A 19,558-nucleotide genomic window follows, 5' to 3' on the forward strand; every position below is an offset into this window, starting at 1 on the left:
GAGGGTTTTCTCTGCCAAATGGAAGCTCCGTGGTTTGATCTCTCACTTCTCTGGTTTATATATTCTCCTTGGGCCAGGCAATGAAAGCCACAGTAACCTCGATGCTTTCATCAGCAGTAGTGTGAAAACAGAAAAAAGCAATGCATACAGACTAGGAGTCTGTAAAAGGTAAGTGATCTATAATAGCAACAGCTGCATAAATAGTAGAAATGCATTTACAGCGCCTTGCAAAAATATCCATAGCACATTTTAATACATTACAGCCAGAGCTTTTAGTAGGATTTTAGATTGGCAGCAAGTAGTGCATAATTATGAATCTGAAAAGTATGGTGTCCATTTGTGAACTCTGATGCAATCAAACTGCCTTTGTCGACCGAGTCCATCTGTTTGCGATTTTATGTCATGTTAAACAAAGGTGTGCTGTGACGGCCTTTAGAAGTTTGTTAGAGAACATAAGTGAACAAGAAGCATCGCGAAGAGAAGACTGAGGAACACAACAGACTATTGCTGAGAAGTTCAAAACATAGTTAGGTTTTAAAACAACATCTCATGCTTTGAACATCTAAAAAAAAAAAAAACAGTTCAATCCAGTATCCAGAAATAATATGGGGAGCAAAAATGTCAGCCTATAGATGTGCAAATCTGGCAGAGATATCCCTAAATGATTTGCACCTCTACAGAAGGAATACTGTGGCTCTACAAAGTATTGACTCTGTAGGGCCATGTGCAAATGGATGCTGCACTTTTCAGATTTTTATTTGTAAAATAAAAAATTAAAACCATACATAATTTGTCTTTGAATTCACAACTGCATATCGCTTTGGGTTGGTTTACCACAATAAAAGGCAGCCAAGATATCAGAGAATGCAAATAGTCTGGCAAGGCACTGTGAATTTACATTTAATGTTTTAAGGCTCTTGCTGGAGCCGTAAAACGTGGTAAAACGTCAAATCTGCGTCTGTATAAAAGAATCTTACTTCACTAAGTGGTAATTGCAGTTTATTTTGGTAAATAAATACAAAACAGAGACTTTAACATGAAAATAACGTTATCTCGCCAGAGGTGGGGTGTAGTCACTTTTTTTTTTCTTAAAAAAAAGAAGAAGAAAATAAAAACAGACTTACAATACTGTAGGTAATCTCAAAGCTATAATGAGCACCTTCTGCTTTAACCGGCATTGATAGGACACCTTGGCAGGGGTCCTTCAGAGGCCTGCAGTTACAAACGAATGTGAGTGTGTAATTATAGCAGCTACTTTTGACAGTTTAACTTAAGAAAAACAGGCTGCCAAATTAACAGTTGTGCTGCCTTACAATGTGCTCATTATAAATACGCACACACACACAGACACACACGCAGATCTAAATAAGTCCAAACACACACACACACGCACAGCAAGTGCACACACACACATAAGAAACCCATTAGGACGTATTTTGTATATAACACACTTTCTTCTTCCTTTAAGAACCTGCAGTTTCCTTTTAAACTGAGCAGAGCTGAGCCAGCTGTGAGCCATATTACGCATCGACTGCAGGCTGGCTTGATTTTAAACTCTTCTCCACTGAGCTACATTCCTGCTTTACAGCCGTCCGCCATGCCGCAAGAACGTTTCAGGTAGCTTCACATTATCAAAACCATACAAACTGGATGATAACATCATATGTTTTGAAGAAACCTAAGCACTGTACAATACTCTACCAAAGTCAGAGGTCTCAATGCCGCCAATAAACTCAGTCGGTGTGTGGAAAACATGTTGGAGAGAAGCCTTTGAATGACTGGACCAGATAGATTCAGTCAAATTAGGCATGGCCTGCTCACAGGTATCAAGGTATTGCAAGGGTTAAAAAAAAAATGTTCAAATTGTCAAATGTTTCTGTCATGGCTCTTTCATGTCTTGAAGGTTTTTTTTTTATTTTTATTTTTTATGAGATGCCAAATAAAGTGCTTGAGTGACTAGAAATGTATTATTCTGAGCCACAGAAGTGATGCACTGCGCCTAACAACATGCTGCACTCACTCTCCAAGGAATAAAAGAGAAATTTAGCTGGAAATATTTTCGGTAGAATGAAATACAGACAGTTATGGAGTTTTGCCAGAATATCAATATAGTGTTTGAGAGACAAATTGTCCTTAGTGGGAAAACTGCTGATTTATTCACCCTGTATTTCTTCAAAAGAAGCTTTGCTGTTTTGTTTCTTCTTCTACTACTTCTACTCTGACACATCTGCCATCTAGTGACTAGAGTTATAATCAGTTTAGCTTAATTTTGCTAATTTAGATATAAAATAGCTACATTTGAATCTACTCTATGTGGTTTATTCAATTAAAAAAACCTGTTATTTATTTAGCACCTGTATCAAAAATAAAACAAACATCATTTGCTTTTTACATAATTACAAGTAAATTCAGGTAGTAAGGGATTAAACCTCTTGAATGAAACAAGAAAGGCAATAAATATCTTAGCCAAAATAATATCAGTGTTATCATTTTAGCAGCAGCAGGTATAATCGTTAGTTTTCTATTTACGAACAATTTTCAGACACTCAAATTTAACATTATTTAAAACATTTTTAAGATTACTAAGGATTATTATTATTATGCAAGGTCGGTCCATCTGAATCACTTATTTATAATGACAGGAATTCTGCTCACCTTACAATGCAAGTGAAAAATAACTTAAATTTGAGAGTTTTTCCATTCTTGTTTTACTTTGGCATGTATGTTACTTCGCTTCATCATTCCTTCTTACTCAGTACACAGAAAGCTTTTTGTCAACGGTAGCTGGCAGGCTTTGGCCAACGATCAAAAACAGTTTTTAAGCCAAACCTTGTTAAGCAAACACCTATTCATGACAGAGGAGCTGGCAGTAGGTAAGGCAGCTAGAACTATTTAATTTTAGTTGCCTAAGCAAATTAAAATGTAGAAAATTACAGAGCAAAATTTGATTTAGTTGGAGGGTTTGGTGATAATTCATTCCTACAGAGCTGTTGGCTGTCCTCCATTTCGCTAAATTCCTCAGCCACCAAACAGAACGAATCAGTGCTGCCAATACATTAGTAAAACAAACAAAATAACAAAAAAAAACATTTCACAGATGAAGCAATGAAGGAACAAATGTAGAGATTTAAGACGTGAATAGTGGAATGTGAGGCCTCGAGTGGAAAATCTTGATGTAGGCTTAATTATCAGATTTCTTTCCTTCAAATTCAAAAATACTTTATTAATCCCAAAAGGAAATGAAATGTTGTTGTAGCTCATTAATTCAGATTCTTGAAGGTGTAAGTCAGTAAGATTATTTCTGACTTACTTCTGACAGGCTTGAATAACTTCTGTTTTTCTCTACTTATTTTGTATTTTAAATGTTGTATCATGTTTTGTTTTATGTAACCAAAAGCCCAAGTATGTACTGACAGTACAAATAGTAAAATTTATGGTCTTTGTTAATACCATATCATATTAATTTCAAGTCAGTGTATTTTTTTAAAAAATATGGGTTAAATTAACATTTTAAAAACCCTGCAGAAACCCTATAGTTTAAATAGAAGCAATTAGATCATATTGCACGTTTCTTAAACTCATTTAAATACCTTGATACTGTGACACCGTGGGGCTTTTACTCAGGGTCATCATAATGTGAAAATATTATTCTGCTCCATGCCTAATTCAAACAGCAGCCAGCTTTTCTCTTTAAAATCCAGTTTGATGTATTTGTAAAAATGTAACTGATTTTAGATGTAAGAAGTACCATATTGTTGCCATGTATTTAGATGTGCATCAATAGAGAAAACATGAGACATAAATTTGGTTAATAGATTATGGGAAGTACTAAAAGAGTAATGCTTTTTACTTCAAGTGAACAATAAAAACTCCACATGGAGATTTTGCACAGCATGGACATCAAACTAACATACATCTGAAACACACTGCAACATTAATGTTATAGTTTTGAAAAGTTGATGACAATCCGATTCAGGAGCGAACAAACAAAAGAAAAACCGGTATCAAAAGCAAAGCCCTAGTGTGTATAAACCGCTCTTCTATCATGTTGCACAATTAAAATCAAAACTGAAAGTTACAACATTGTTTACTGAGTTTTAAACTGGTTCATCTGTGCTATAATTTACAAAAGTGCTTCGCTCGACGACAACATCTCTCCTTGTGTACAGAACCTAAAATCTGTTCCATGTCACTCAACGGTACCGGCATTATTACATAAAGGTCTTCTTTCAGCTGTTTCCCCTAATTGTCCTGAGTATAACAAAAATGATCTTGAGGAAAATCCACTTGTGACCCTCAGCTCAGCTGAGTTTTTTTTTGTTTGTTTTTTGTTTCTATTTGATTGGAAATATCAAGTCATCACCAGCCAACAGTCTTTAGAGTCACCGTTGAATCTTTGTGGAAAACCGCAAGGAAACAGGACACAGTATTGCTTTAACAGCTCTGGGCTTAAAGAGTCTTTTCATGGATCTTTTACACCCAAGAGAAAAGGGCGGCCATCTTGAAGGACAAAACATAGCATCGCAGGGAGAGGACGACAGGTCTTTGTTTCCCCGTTGGCTCCAGGCTTTGTCCTCTGTGATTAGTGAAGCCTCACACCTGCGTGGATTTGACTCGCCTCAGAGGTTTTCGTCCTTCAGGGTGGGCGGGGCAGGGCAGGGGGATTTCACGGGGCAGGTCTAGACTGAGCTGGTGAGGCAACGTCTTGAGGGGAGGAGCACATCGGGTGGGGCGGGGGGCAGGGTTGGCTGATGGTCATGTGATCTCAGAATATGGTAGCCCTGGAGCCTAAGAAGGAGAAAGATGGAAAAAAAATAAATAAATTAGGAAAACTTTTAAAACATTTTGGAATTTACAGCGTCAACATGAGGCTAAAAAAATCCAAACCATTCAGGAATCAGATTCAAAGAGGCAACCAAGAATTCAAGTCATTCCGGTTTAATACTCTTAATACACCTCACCCCTTACCTGGAAGCCACTTAACTTTTCGAGTGGACTCTCCACGCGGGGCAGGCTGATCAGAGGCAGGCTGATGGGGGCTTCAGGGCGCTGTGGCGGGGGAGGCGGAGTCGGCACTGCTAGCTTAGTTGGTTTGAAATTGTTGATCACGCAGGACACCTGATGGAGAGGAGACAAGAAATGAGTAGAAAGTTAAAAAAAATATATATATATATTCTCTCTTTTTCAACAACAGCTTTCTAATGGACAAAGTTTAGCTCCAAGTATGTCCCCATCTCTCCCTTCTGCTGGGATCAATCAGAACAACTTCACACTACCTCTGTTCTGAAACATGTTAAACTGAGATCCACAGCTCAATAACCGAGAACCTGAAAATGAGCAAAACTATTAATGTGTCAACCAGCATCATGTACTTTTCTTTAAAGTAAATGATTAAATAAAGGTAAGTTACACATCTTAAAAAGCATAATATTGTAATTTTATGTTGGATTAAAGACTACTATGTGTCTTAAGCTTTTTAGAGTCAGAATTTGTGGGTCACTCATCAAAGCAAAACAGGAAGTCTGTATCGATTAAAAAAAAAAAAAAAGAGGCAGATCTCAGATATCAACGCTTCCTGACACCATACTAATCATTTAAGAATGTTCTTGAATCAAACTTTAACTTTATTTGGTAAAACAGATATTTAAAAAGGCAACTAAGTACTTTCAAGTTGCAAGGGAAGACATTAAGATGCACAAGGAGATCCACTGGAATTGGACAATTTTCACTTTAACTGAATTTGAATACCACTGAAAAATCTTGAATGCACCGTATCTACATGCTTTTTCAGACTGAAATATGATGAAACACAAAAGGTGAAAGAAGCTATTCCAAAGGAAACTGTATTCTCAGTAACACGTCAGTCCATGTCTGCAGTTCCTTTTGGTTGTGAGGGAGAAACAGAGAAGGAAGGATGCATGTATTACAGAAAAGTTGTTCTGTTTTATCCTTTCAACCTCTGGCTGCCACAAAACATGCTGGATTTTTAAAGGTCAACAGCCTTCAAGAAATCCTGGAGTTAGGATAAGGATCTACATTCTCTAGGGAAGTCAGACAAAGACTGCCGCTTCAGTAATGTCAGCTCCACTAACTGCATTAATCCCCAATATGAGATGCTACACTCTATAATCATTTGTTTTTCTTATTTTAAAATGTCAGTCACACTCTGTTTTGTATGCTTGCTCTCTTTCAAACACAACTTAATGTTGCCTCTGCTACTAATATAAATAATTCATGATAGTTCATGGAAAAAAACAACAACTATTTTATAGTTCTTAAAGAGAAATTTGAATGACTTGAAACTGGCAGGATAAATATCACCTGATTAGAAACTGATTACAAACATCTGACTGGTGCATCTCCAAGATAATCACCTTAAATCGGTTGATTTTTCTATATTTTAAATTCTTATTCCTGACTGAAAAAGAAGTTTGGACAAACAATGGTGCAAATTAAGCCACATAAATGACTGAAACTAGTGTGCAGCATATTTTTTGTTTATACAAGATTATTAGATTCCTATGTAAAGTTATGCTTTTTTTTTTTAAACCAAGAAACAAAGGAGCAAGTTGCTCTCTACAAACTGTAGAGTTTCAATTAGGTCTGTATTAAAGTAGATACACTTAAAACAGGAGAAAACCATTCAACAGGTGGCTGTATTTATGCTTAACTGTGTTAATTAAATCTGCAATGACAAAAACACGCCTACTAAATTGTCCATGGGGTGACTTATGGTGCAACACCGGTGGTAAAAACCCCACGGTGAGTATGGCCACCTGTAGCGCATATGAAGTGCATCAGAATATTATCCAATGATATGGTAGTAGTAGTAATAATAATAATAATAATAATAATAATAATAATAATAATAATAATTGTGCTTTAAAACTGCACATAATGCAGTTTTAAAGCACAATCAACTAACTATAGAAGCTTTCAGTTGATATAAAAATGCCTTATATATCAAACATCATTTCCAAGAAATTTGATTTTGCAATGTGATACCTTTAAATTTGTCTCTTTCTCTTTAACAATCTCCTATTCATTCCCAACACTGACATAGTGAATGGCTTGATGTAGGCTGAATCAAAAAATATACAACAGAATGTCTGATAAAGAAGGCTACAATGGCCTAGTCAAACCCAGACCTGAACCTAATTGAAAACTGTTGCGGGATCCTAAGAGATCTGTCAAAATTTCTCAACAACATTTGAAGTAAGAACTTAATATTTTTGAAGGTGTTAAAAACCAGATCCACAGGCTTTCTTGTCAAATTTAAGGAGAAATGTTACACTTTTTCTTTTTTTTGCAACCGTCTCTCTTTTTGCTCCCCCTCACCAGGAATGCAGCGATGGCCCCTCCTGTGACAAAACCGGCCAGGACGTCGTTCCAGTGGTTCCTGTGCTCCGTCACTCTCACCACGCCGACCAGCACCGCCAGAGACAGCAGCACCAGGCACAGGGTGGGCTTCATCAGACGGGTTCCTTTGGTCCGAAACATCAACGTCACGTACATCTGTATAACAAACATAGTCACAAGAATATGTAAGAATAGAAAAAAAAACAAAAAAACATTTTTATATTTAGATTTAGGTGCTTGAGTCATCCGGCTGAGACGATGAGACGGTGCCGCAGTCTTACTGACTCGGCAGGATGTGCATCTTGATCAGGCCACAAGAGGACGCAATCTGCAGTCATTTTGCAGCCACTGAGTGGTTTCACACAAACTGATATAAAATCATTTTCATCTGCCAAATAGGAAAGAAGACAAGCCTCTCTCAAAAAATAATAAAACAATGTAAAAGGGGAAAACACATGTTTTAGAATTTATATCTTATTGAAAAAAGCTCTACAATATCTCTGCCCTCCTCAATAATAATTTGCTGAGCAGCATTTTGCGTACTCCCACTAGTTTTTTGATTTATCTTTGATGATGAGCTCTGTTCGGTTTGTTACATTAAGATAAGGCTACGATGACTACTGATAATACATATACACCGTATTTGATTTAATCCAGTTCTTTATTAATCTCAAAGGGAAATAAAACCTGGGCATCTGGGGCAGAAGTTTTGGATGATTTTTTTTTTTTTTAAACAGATCTGGTTCTCATGAAGGAATACACTGAAAAATGTATACCTATTGAAAAACCTGCATTAAGCCCAGAACATGCCATGGGAATGGTAGAGCTCCCTTAAGAAAAAGGCCAGGGCATGTTAAAGTGGAATAAAAATTACTGACATTTTCAGTAATTTTTTGTTTTAAGCACTCCTTCAAGTCTTAAATCAGCAAGTTGTAATAACCGCTGCTTTTATAGAGGTATTCAGACTTGATGATGAGGTCAGGGAGTGCAACTGGCTGCTACTAACATTGTAAAATTTTATGGGAACAGTAAGGAATAGAGCTGGGCTCTCACACACTTAGTTTCAGTTAAATAATAAATGACATAGTAGTTGTACAGCAGAGGTTATCCTAAAAATGTATCAACTGTGCCTGTTTCAATCCACCTGATAGGTCTGGATTAGAGTTTCCTTTTGTTGTGCTGTACCTTTAATATTCAAATGTAAGAATTTCTGGAAATGTATATAAATTGTTACAAACATTACTGAGATGTTCTTTAGTATTTTCAATAATCAGTTATTGCTAATGTCTGAGCATTTAGTATTTATAAAGTATTGCTGACGGGCCACATGCAAAGGATATACATATATTTTATTGGTTATAGGAATAACTGATTATCATTACCGAGCCTTTTATTCTGTATACTCAGTAAACTATAGTAATGCTTACCTAACAGATGATAAACTTAACGTCTTCAAAAATATAGTTTATCAGGACAAAAACAGTGTTTTCTGGTATTCTTCCTCAGCAGAATTAAATTCAACACGATAACAGAAAAATTATGCATAATGAGACTTAAAGCCAACTTAACCTGGGACTTTACTCGAGAAGCTCTGCATTACTCACACTTGCAAAGAAAAGGTTTTCCTGATCCTCTGTTTATTAACTCCTTTTTCTTTTTTGCTAATCTGTCATTTTATGCCAGCTTTTTCTGCAAGGATCACATTCCTAAAAGCCAGAGCTCTTCTGATTGGCAGAGACTTTGAGGAAGCCGAGGTGCAGCTCTGTAATTATGGAGCTGTTGGCAGCCTCTGAAAGCAAACTGAAAACCCACTGGCAAGAAAATATGTCTAAGGATTCTCATGGAAATGTGTAAAACTACCCAGGAAAATGAAGAGCATCTTCTAACTGCCAAGGATGACACAACGCATGCAGAACTTTGATGGAAATCTTTCTATATTCAATAGGACCACTCAGAACTTTAGCATGTAATATATGCAGTACAATAAAAATATATATATTTTAATAAATTGTCTTCTAAAATTAATTTATTGACTAACTATCTTTTTATTCACTTTTAGACATTTCCGCATCAGGCTATTATCTACTTTACAGACAAACAACCGCCTGACAGTCGCATCTGAACTACCACTCAGAAATCATCCATCTGTGATGCAGCTGCAACTTACTGAAAGGAAGTTTTGGAGAACTTTAGAATGACTGTATTTTTCTACATTACAAACATAAGCTGAACACATTTCTCCCTGCTGTCATTGAGGAGCTCTTTATTCAGGCGTAAACAAAAAGATTCAAAGCACACTGTTGGGAGAAAATTTAGCTAGAGTGCTAAAAAAGGCATTTGCCCCCTTCAGTTTGCTTTTGTTTTTCCTTATTTCTATCCCATTTTAATACCTGAGATCAACTAGCAAATCTCTCATGGCAAATGATAATTTCATTTATTAAGGGAAAAAGCTTCTAAAAGTACAACAAGTCTTTTATATAAAAAGAAAAAAAGATATATTTTGGAATGACCTAGTCAAAGTCTCGATATAAAATCCAAATCCTTTCATATAGGAAAACTCTCCAGAGGAACTTCACAGAATAAAGTGCAATTTTATGTGCCAACTGTAAAAACCTACAGATTTTGCATATTTTATTTCGGTTCCCATGTTTGATTGCTATTGTGTGGATCCTACACAATAGCAATTGAGACTCCCTGACCTTGAGTCAGGGAGTCTCAAGGTGTGTTTGGAAGCACAGCAGAGGAGAGCAGAGCAATGAAATTGAATCTTCAACCACACTAATCATCACCTGCATGTTCCTTCAAACTTTGCATCGTATGAAATATTTAGATTGAACAAGAACTAGTTCATATTTTGAATGTGAATTCAGTCCTTGTAGGTGGTAAACTGTGAACATGAATAAATTCAGTTTTAACCTGTGAGCTGAATCTAAAACAAGTTCTTGTTAAGAATGAACTTGCTCAACAGCGAAGGCTGAATAATAATAAAAAAAGAAACCTCTTTATGGTGTTACATTCAAGGAAGATTCTTCATTTTCAAAATCGGTCCAGCCTATGAGTTCCCCCCCAACCCCCGTCACCAATTCCCTGACATCTGATTTCTTACCACTGTGTAGATGGCTGAATAAAAGCTGAGCGCTGCATCTTTGGACGGGAAGGATTTGCGAGCGGAGACCACCAGGAAAGGGTTTCCTGTGCAGGCTCGGTTCTCTGTGATGTACTGCAGAGGAGACTGGCAGCCCAGAGCTGTATAGTTTGGTCTGCAGGCGGACAGGAAGTGAGGCGTCTGGTTTCCTGTCACCACTTGACCGGCATTGGCAAAGATGGTGGTGGCAAAGAGACCAAAGGAGTAGACACCTGGGAAAACAAGAGAGGAAATGAATAAAGATAAGAGGATACGTGGCAAGACTAAGGATCAGAAACAAGCCTTTGGAGAGTAAAAAAAATAAAATAAAAAATTGCTGCTTTGTGCTACATACAATGCAACACAGACATATTCATACCGCTTAACGTTTTCCATATTTTGTCACATAACTTCTGCAACTGTCCATATATTTTATTGGAATCTATGCAATAAACTAATACAAAGTAGTGCATAATTATAAAGATGAATGAAAACAATGGATGGTTTTCAAAATATTTATTTAAATAATATTGACTAGTGATTAGTAAAAACCGTATTGACATCAAACCCTTCTTATAATTGCTGATCAGCTTTTTTGCTTCATCTTCTATGATGTAAAATTCTGCTGGACCACGTCAACATGTTATTACGTTCAGTCAAAATTAAAAGACTTAAAAGATTTAAAGCTAAATCTACCGAGGAAACAGATAATTAGGGGCTTAACTGAATGTGTTACTGTTACAGGAAATCCCAATAAAACACACTGAAGGCAATGCATAAGCAGCGGGACCGAGACTGACCTAGAAAGCGTACGATCCTTCGGAGGAGAGGGTTGAAGTAACAGCAGTCAGCGGTCACTATGGTCTTCTCCTGAGATCCCTCCGTCTTCACAAAGAAGCTCGTCACTTCCCCGATCAGAATCTGGGACGCAACAAGCAAAGTGGAGTCAAACACTTTTAGTAAGAAGAAGCTAAAAGAGCATGGTTGAGGGCTGATAAGCTTCTATGAATATTCTGCCTGATAAATATGTTACGCAGCAAAATTATTCATGAGTTTTTCTCCCTCAGATGTGCCGTGATTAAAAAAAAAAAAATTCCCCCCACAATGTGGCCGCTTTTCTGTTCCTTTATGAATTAACAACATCAACACCTTCCGTTCGCTGCAATCAGTGGGAGACCTGTTATTTATTTCACTTTTAATGCACAATTTGATGGTGCTCCGTTAAACAATGGTTTCCCTGTATTGTATAGCACTGACAAATAACAGTGTCCACTGACACCAGGCATTGCTTATATAATTCAGATAAAATATCCCAAGTGTTTAATGTTTTAGTTCACCCACATAGCCACAGTTTTACTAATAGAGCCTGAACACATTCGGAGCAGCCATTTAAATATCCGCCCCTAGCGTTTGGCAACCGTTTGAAAAGCAGCATGAAATGTTTCAAGCTAAACCAGCAGGACCTTGATTTCTTCTGACAGGGGAATAAACTGACTAAACACCGAGCCACACATTCGCGAACACCATTACGGTCCGCTTATGGATTTTGTCTCGTCAGGGGACATCGGCTGACAGAGGCGTGGATGGATGTAGGTTACATGCTCATACAATATGGATGGCTCTGCGCAAGGAGCGTGGGATGATGCTAATGCACCGAGGCTCCTTGCCCTCAGTGTGACAGATGAACGCTACGTTGGCCCCGATGTTATGAACTAAAAGCCGCCAGCGGAAGTTTCATTGATGCTTATTGGGCTTGCGTAGCGTTAGTTATGGCGTCTTCAGTATTTAAGAGGTGACCCTAAAGGTACAAGAAGCACTGTAAGGCGATAATTATGCATGTTAGAGAAATTAATGATGTTTACAGTACTTTGATGTGTCTGAATGTGATTCTTGTCCCACAAGAGTTCAACATTTTCCCTGAAAATGCTGCATTATAATTTCTTTGCAAACTGGAAAGCATTACTGCGGTTGCGACATCAAAATTGTTTCTATCAGAAAGAACAAGAACACCACAAGAGTCCTCTCTTTTAACATTTCACAAGATTAAATGAGATGGAAATGAGATGGTTATAGGGATGTACTGCCGACCTAACATTTGGGCTTTTATGTATTTTTACTTTTATGTATTTATGGCCATTGTCTATTGTTGTATTGTATTGTTCTTATTGCCGCAGTCTTGTCCCTGCTTCCAAGGCAAATTTCTCCTATGGGAGACTAATAAATGATCTCATCTCATCTTAATAAATCTTAGACAAGGTTTGCAAGGTTCAATCTTTCATCTTCTCTTCTGCTCTTCAACTCGCCACACAAATGCTCTTTAGGGTTTACGCCTTTTGACTAAGATGGCTGTAAAGGCAGGTTGATTATGTGTATAATAACCAAGATTTTGAATATTTTGCTAAAGGGCCTGATTACTTATGTTTTTGTTTTCTGGCATAGTTCACCTTTTTTATCCAAGGTCCCTCATTATTTCAAAAACTTAAAAAAAACATTACCAAGACCTGTTGAATTTGCAATTTTTTTTTACTTGACAGAATTTGAATGCTATCAGTGTTGTATCATTATTAATATTAATTATAATACAATTCCTTTATCACACTCTGCATGACCTCATTAACATGGGAAATAAATGTACTTCTGATAAAAAAAAAAGGTTTCTTTTTTAATATAATAGTTTTACAGAATGACATCATGCAACTGCACTGGAATCTACAAATTCTCGCCAGGGGTTCAGATAAATGAGGAGGCCGCTCTGTCTCAGTGGTTCAGCTTTGTAGGGGACTGATGGATCACAGGGCCACTACAGAGCAGCTATATCGAGCCTTCTATTTTTATTTCAGCTTAACTGCAAATTGAAATATTTTCCCACACCTCAGAAGTGTCGATTGTTGTATTTTGTTGTGTCATTTACAATAAATTCTTGTTAAAATCGCTCACCTTATTTAAAATCAAAGTGACCTGTCAGTCCAGGATTATTGCATTTTTCAACAATGAACAGTTCCTTCTACTTGAAGTTGTTGTATTTGATATTTTACGTACAGGAAGGATACAATATAAGATATTTTAAATGTTTTCCTTATGTGCCATGGATGTATAGAAAGCCAACACTTCTGGACTTCCAATGTATTGGCAAGCCTCTAAAAACTTTAACCAGAAACAAATTAAATCATAGCGAACCCCTTCGGTTTGCAGCGCCAGTACGTCAATATGTGAATTAAAACATGATATTGACTTTGGAATCTTGTGGACACTTGCTGTGTTGCTTTAACCTGGACCAGCTCAATGCACCACTCACAAGGACAGATCGATACCAGATGTCTGAGGCTGAACTGCAGGCGGTGGAAGAAGCTTAAAATCATTTTGGCGTCCAACTATTTTTGTATCATTTTGGTGCAGAGGTGTTCCTCCCCCAGATCGAGGTGTATTTTGGACAGTTAGCAGGACTTTTAGATGAATATTTTTCGCACAACACTGTACACGTGGAAAGTTTTGTGAGTTTTGTGATTTGAAATAATGTATTGTGTAGCTCTAAACCATCCAATACTTTTCTAGAGATCTCAAGTTAACACTTTTCCATCTATCCATCAATCGTCAAAATCATTTTAAGCTTGCAGGGTCAGAGGTGGAGCTGGACAGATTGCCGGTCCATCACAGGACAACATAGACACACGACACTGGCATCCATGCAAACACTGATACTAGGAAGAGCAAAACTTCATCAGCTAAGCAGAAAAGTCCATGTATGATAAGGTGGAAGCAGCCAGTGTTATGACAGCGCTTTAATTTTATCCTCTCCCACATTTGACTTATTTGTTTCTACAAGAAGATTAGCTCAGGGGGGTTGACTCAGCCTCACATCCTTATCCTTGAAGCTGGAAGTGGTGTGGTATTATGCTGCGGGCAGTTTGGCTGAACTTGTGGTTGCCAGAGATAAAACAGCTGGATCAAATATTCTCTTCCAAGCTACTTCACAGTGTTATTACTGTCTGTATATAAGGAAAATGACTCCATACTGCGGCTGCAAAATATCACTGCGTTGTCAGAGTGTGTAATGTTAACATCACACAGGACTGTGTTATTGCACGGCTAATATATTCCAAGTCTTATGAGCGAATACCACACACTTTGCACGGCAATGTAAGATTCAGCCTGTTGAATGGAGTCTCACACCAGACACAGAAAAAAACCTCCAAAAACACTAAACTTTTGCATTTATCACAAATGATATCACTGTTGTTGTAGTTACCAAAAACATTACAATCACACAGTTTTCTAACATCATGCAGCCATTTAACCTAAAAGTCATGATGTCTGTGGACAGTGGGAGGAAGCCGGAGTACCCGGAGAGAACCCATGCATGAACAGGGAGAGTTTTCAAACTCCATGTAGAAAGGCCCAGGATAACATATATGTTCGCACAGTTTGGATTTCGTTGTAAAATAAACAGAAAATCATTTAATTTCACAAATTACATGAAAGTATGCATTAACTAATGATAATATCCATTCACTTTTTAGGAGTAGGAGAAATGAGGTCTCAATGAGATATGAGGTTAACTACAAATACCCCCTCATCTTTTACAAGATGACAAACATTTTACCGGTACTGCGCACACATATAAGACCACGAGCTCTTCTAAAAAATACAACAAAACAAGGAAGAACTTTCTATAGGTTAGCTGAAAAGTGTCAGATGTGCACAAAGGCTTCTGCAAAGCTTTGTTGTGCAGGAAAGAAAGCAGTCTCCTTTTTATTATTTGGACTTATGTGTAGTTTTTAGAATCCTAAAATAACACAGTAACAGACTTACATTAGAAAGGAAAAAATCTATCACAACATCACTAAGTTGTCTAAGGCTAATGGTGTACTTTCTAAATTGGTTTCAGGATTTTGTCAAAGCAGAGCAAACAAAAGCAACTTTAGTTATTATCAGCCGGCGGATGTTTTCCCCAAGTCTCTGTTTTGTAAGAAAAAAAAAATAAGGCTGGAACAATGCTTCTGAAGAGTGATCTCTGCAGGGCACCAGGATGCAAAACCAGCATGAGTGCAAGACACAGGTGCAGAAAACATTCAAATACAAAATGTGGATTGCAAGTACACAAAGAGGCCAAACCCAACTCTGATTTTGTTTTTGCTTGTTTGTAAGGGCTCATTTAAAGCAACGTTTTCTGACAGAATATCTGGCACCTGTATTCTAACATTTCTAGGTAACTGTTAGTGCTCAAGTGTTGATGTTTCTGTTAATTTTCTGCCAGCCTGGCTTTGAGATTGTAAACCCCAACCATCCCAGGCTCTGACATGTTGTCAATTTTCATGCATCTATTTTCAAACAGCTCTGTAAGGATACAGTTTCTTGGATCCAATGTCTTATAAAGGAGTCAAAGTCAGAGAGACGTGAAGTGTAGGAGAACCGACAGAACTGTGCTCATGTGTTTATTCATGTCTAGTGGAGTGTTTCTCAGTCCTGGCCCTAAGGGATCACTGCCCTGCATGTTTTAGGTGTTTCCCTCCTTTCACACACAAGGACCAGGATTAAGAGACATCGGTCTGGTGATTACATAGTAACCAGCTGAAACATGAACAGTGTCTATATTAACAGTAAAGGTGACAGTAATGAAACTCTTAATACATTAATCTTTTATGTGGTAGCAAATAGGCGCTGAAGGAACCTGTAGACTTTTACACCAGTCGAGTCTGTGCTCTTAAATGATGCAAACATAACTTGGATGGTTTGAGTTATGTCAGCATTTAATTTCCCTTTGGAATCAATCATGTATCACTGAATTGAACAGAAATTAGTTTTAATAAATGCAGGGTTTGGTTTCAAGGTTTGGAACTATCAATGCTTTTGAGACAGGGTCAAGTCAAGGCCTAAGGGTTTGAAAAGACACATTTTTACTTTCACAAACGCTTCGGTAGAAATATTGTTTGACCTTCTTTCAGTCTAGTAAAGTCAATATTAAACGTATTTCAAAGACTCAAAGTTTATGCAAAGTGTCAGAACAGATTTCTTGACATAACGTATATCATCTTCAGATCAAAGTTCGGACTGATGGTGACCCATTTATGCTTTGTCGGTTCTCAGCTGTTTTGTTTGCTCTCTTGCTTTTCCCACAGTTTCAATAGGAAAAGCTCGGAGGATTTTCCTGGTCACAGGCACAACATATCAATGTTTTGATCTCTCAGAAAATCGGTTGCCATGTTTGTACTGTGAAGTGGAAATAGTTTATTTTTCTATACTCATCAACACCTGAAAAATACTTGAATCCAATTCTTGATTTTACAAGCCTTTCCAGACTGGGTACAAATGTGTGTGTGTGTGTGTGTGTCTTCACAGGAGAGAATGGGAGCAGCTCTGGAGTCATTTTTAGTGCAACTTCTAAAGTCTGGCAAGTATATATACATATATATAAGCTGAGAGGACATTCAGGGAAACAGGTAGCACCAGAGGCCCTAATTGGCTCCCTTTTATTTTCTACTTTTGTGAAAGGATGGCAGTTCAATCTCGCATGTGCCTCCGCCTTTGAGAGAGGAGACACTGCGGGTATTTTATGCTGACAAAGCTGAAGAACAAACTCAAACAAAAAGAAAAAAAACAAAAAAAAAAAAACAGGAGCTCATCAAACTAAGCTAGAAACCTTTTACCCCCTCAAAAAAATCTGGCGAGACAATAGAGAAGTCAACAAGTAAGTGATAATAACCTCTATAGGCATCGATTTTTAACAGCTGTATTCTGGAAGTTCAGTGAAGAATTACTTTGTATAAGTGACAAACCTGCAAGCATGCAAAGGCGTATAAAGTGAGAAACAAAGTGATAGGAACACAGAGATCTCCAACTGTGTCTTAGAAGAGCATAATATACACACAGCGGGCACTGTGAGTAATTCCAGCAATCATTATCAAGTGATGCAGCATTAAAAGCAGATTTGACGTCAGAACGTTAAAAAAAAGAGGGATAAAACATGGAAGCCTATGTGGGAGTGAGAAAATAAACGCGAGTGTAGCTGCAGTTTTTATTGCTGCAGATGTTGGAGACGTTTGCTGGAGCTATTTCTACAATATTCATATACTTTGATGCAGCGTGTCTCGATAATCCACTCGCTGATAATGACGTCAGGATTGATACGCATCATGAATAATAACTGGAGAGAAACAGAAGATTGCAGAGGATTATGCTGAATTTATACGAAGCATCTGCACAAATCACGTGGCACATGTTGACATTGGCAGCCCAGTGCTCTACTTTGGCTGCACACACAGACACACACAGCGATAATGTACCTTTTTTGTCTTCATGAGAGCTTTGCATCGACTTTCATACATTTTTTTTGTTCATTTCTATAACCTAACCCTGTCCTTTGTACTGATCCCTAAACCTAACCTAAATAACCTCACCTCAGTCCTAAACCTGACCCCTAACCCAGAAACAGCAGCTCTTCCTATGGGACAGGACTTTGGGTCCCATAAGGACAGCATACTACTTGTTGGAAAATAGCTCTTTCAATGTAGAAAAGACAAGGCTACGCACGCACGCACGCGCGCATGCATGCACGCACGCACACCTCATATGCTACTGATGGTAACCATGACAATGTAGCTCCTTCAGCATCACCCACTCTCTCTATCCATCTCCTCCTCTCAGTTTCACCCTGCCTTTATTCAGAGCTTTGTAGGGCAGTTTTCCCTGATCTTTGTGGAGGAGAAACTGGGCTACCAAAAGCATTTCCTATTTTTCGTCTGTTTTTCACTTTTTATACAAATAGAAAGTGTCCTCACTTGCCTCTCTGTGGTTCTATCCACCGTCCCTTCACATGGTTGAAATCCTGTTACACTCAGAAATGTTTTCTCTGCGGTGTGAGGTATGACCCCAATCTCTTCCCGTTTTATTTGTCGTTTCCTCTCTGTGCTTCAGTCTCTCCCTTTCTTTGTCCCATTTGTGCGTTATCGGTCCTCTGCCCTGGATCCGATGTTTCTCCACACAAGTCAAGTTTCTTTCCTCATTGGAACAAAGGAAGGCATCCTTGATCGGTGTGGGAGGAGACCTTCCAGCTAATCTTCCGCAATACACCAGGAGTACAGCCGGATTAGGGTTCTCATCTATGGGTTAGAATGCGTCTTACAGGCTATCAGGGTGGGAACAGCTCGCTGGACCGGCGTAGCAACATGGGGCTCTGTGCCCTGCCGTCTTCATCTTTAATTCCTCCGTGCAGTCTGATTGGCAGCTATGGGGTAAAGCTGAGATTATCTCTTATTATCCCTGCCCCTCTTCCCAATGCTCCATCTCATAAGCATTACTACTGCTGAATTCTCGTCTGTCTGCTGTGTTCTCCCCGTCTCCGACTTTCAAATAGTCATTGATTTGAACAAACAGAGAACCAGGTAAACAAAGTAAAAAAAAATAAAAAAATAAAAAAATACGATCATGTTCGCAGCCTTGTAAAAGTGCTCGCACCATTTAAACTTAAACCAAATAAAATCTGCTAGAAACTGAAAAACGCTTCAGTCTGGTGTAGAGGTTCATCTTCTACCAGGCCCGAAACATACAACTGCACAACATGCTGGACCACAATCATTACCACATTACTTTGTTGCACTATTGGTAAGCCCTTGCATTAAAACTCGATAAAGCAACAATACATTTGACCTCTTGCAAGGTTTTTACAGTCATGTATGCTGAACTGAAAAAATATCTTTCTGACTAAGACTAGAACGTTCAGGGACAGTGATGAAGTCATTGTGAAGATACAAAAGGAAGAAAACTTTAACTCATTTTAATAGTTATTCAACAATGTAATTACAATCTTATGGTTTCCTAGTATTATGTTTTCCTGAAATTATGATCAATGTGTTCAAACGGTCCAGTCAAAGTCCACCTGGCAAGAATTTTAAGGTTTTGTTTCAAGATGTGAGAAGTTGTTAGAGATATACCCCAAAAGACCTACAGCTGTGTGGCTATAGGTCAAAGCATTGACTTGAACACCAAATTTTCCAGAATTTGGCTTGTAAAAAAAAAAAAAAAAAAAAAATACGATCATGTTCGCAGCCTTGTAAAAGTGCTCGTACCATTTAAACTTAA

General features: G+C 37.9%; 1 protein-coding gene across 5 annotated transcripts in view; it reads right to left on the minus strand.

Annotated features, from left to right (window-relative positions):
* Positions 1-982: 982 nt before the first annotated feature.
* Positions 983-19,558, minus strand: part of plppr2b (phospholipid phosphatase related 2b) — a 51,971-nt gene continuing 33,395 nt past the window's right edge. For 3 of the 5 annotated variants that reach the window (XM_016671327.1, XM_007551637.2, XM_007551638.2), the window contains 5 exons: positions 11,284-11,404; positions 10,466-10,716; positions 7,339-7,515; positions 4,985-5,118; positions 983-4,788 (listed from right to left, as the gene is read on the minus strand). In XM_016671327.1, coding sequence (XP_016526813.1) covers positions 4,680-4,788; positions 4,985-5,118; positions 7,339-7,515; positions 10,466-10,716; positions 11,284-11,404 — 792 coding nt within the window. In that variant the 3' untranslated portion in view covers positions 983-4,679. Of the gene's footprint in view, positions 4,789-4,968; positions 5,119-7,338; positions 7,516-10,465; positions 10,717-11,283; positions 11,405-19,558 lie in introns of all 5 variants that reach the window. The other 2 variants (XM_016671329.1, XM_016671326.1) reach the window with 1 other exon arrangement.

This window comes from Poecilia formosa, unplaced genomic scaffold (genome assembly GCF_000485575.1).
Source record: "Poecilia formosa unplaced genomic scaffold, Poecilia_formosa-5.1.2 Scaffold43, whole genome shotgun sequence".
Classification (NCBI taxonomy): domain Eukaryota; kingdom Metazoa; phylum Chordata; class Actinopteri; order Cyprinodontiformes; family Poeciliidae; genus Poecilia; species Poecilia formosa.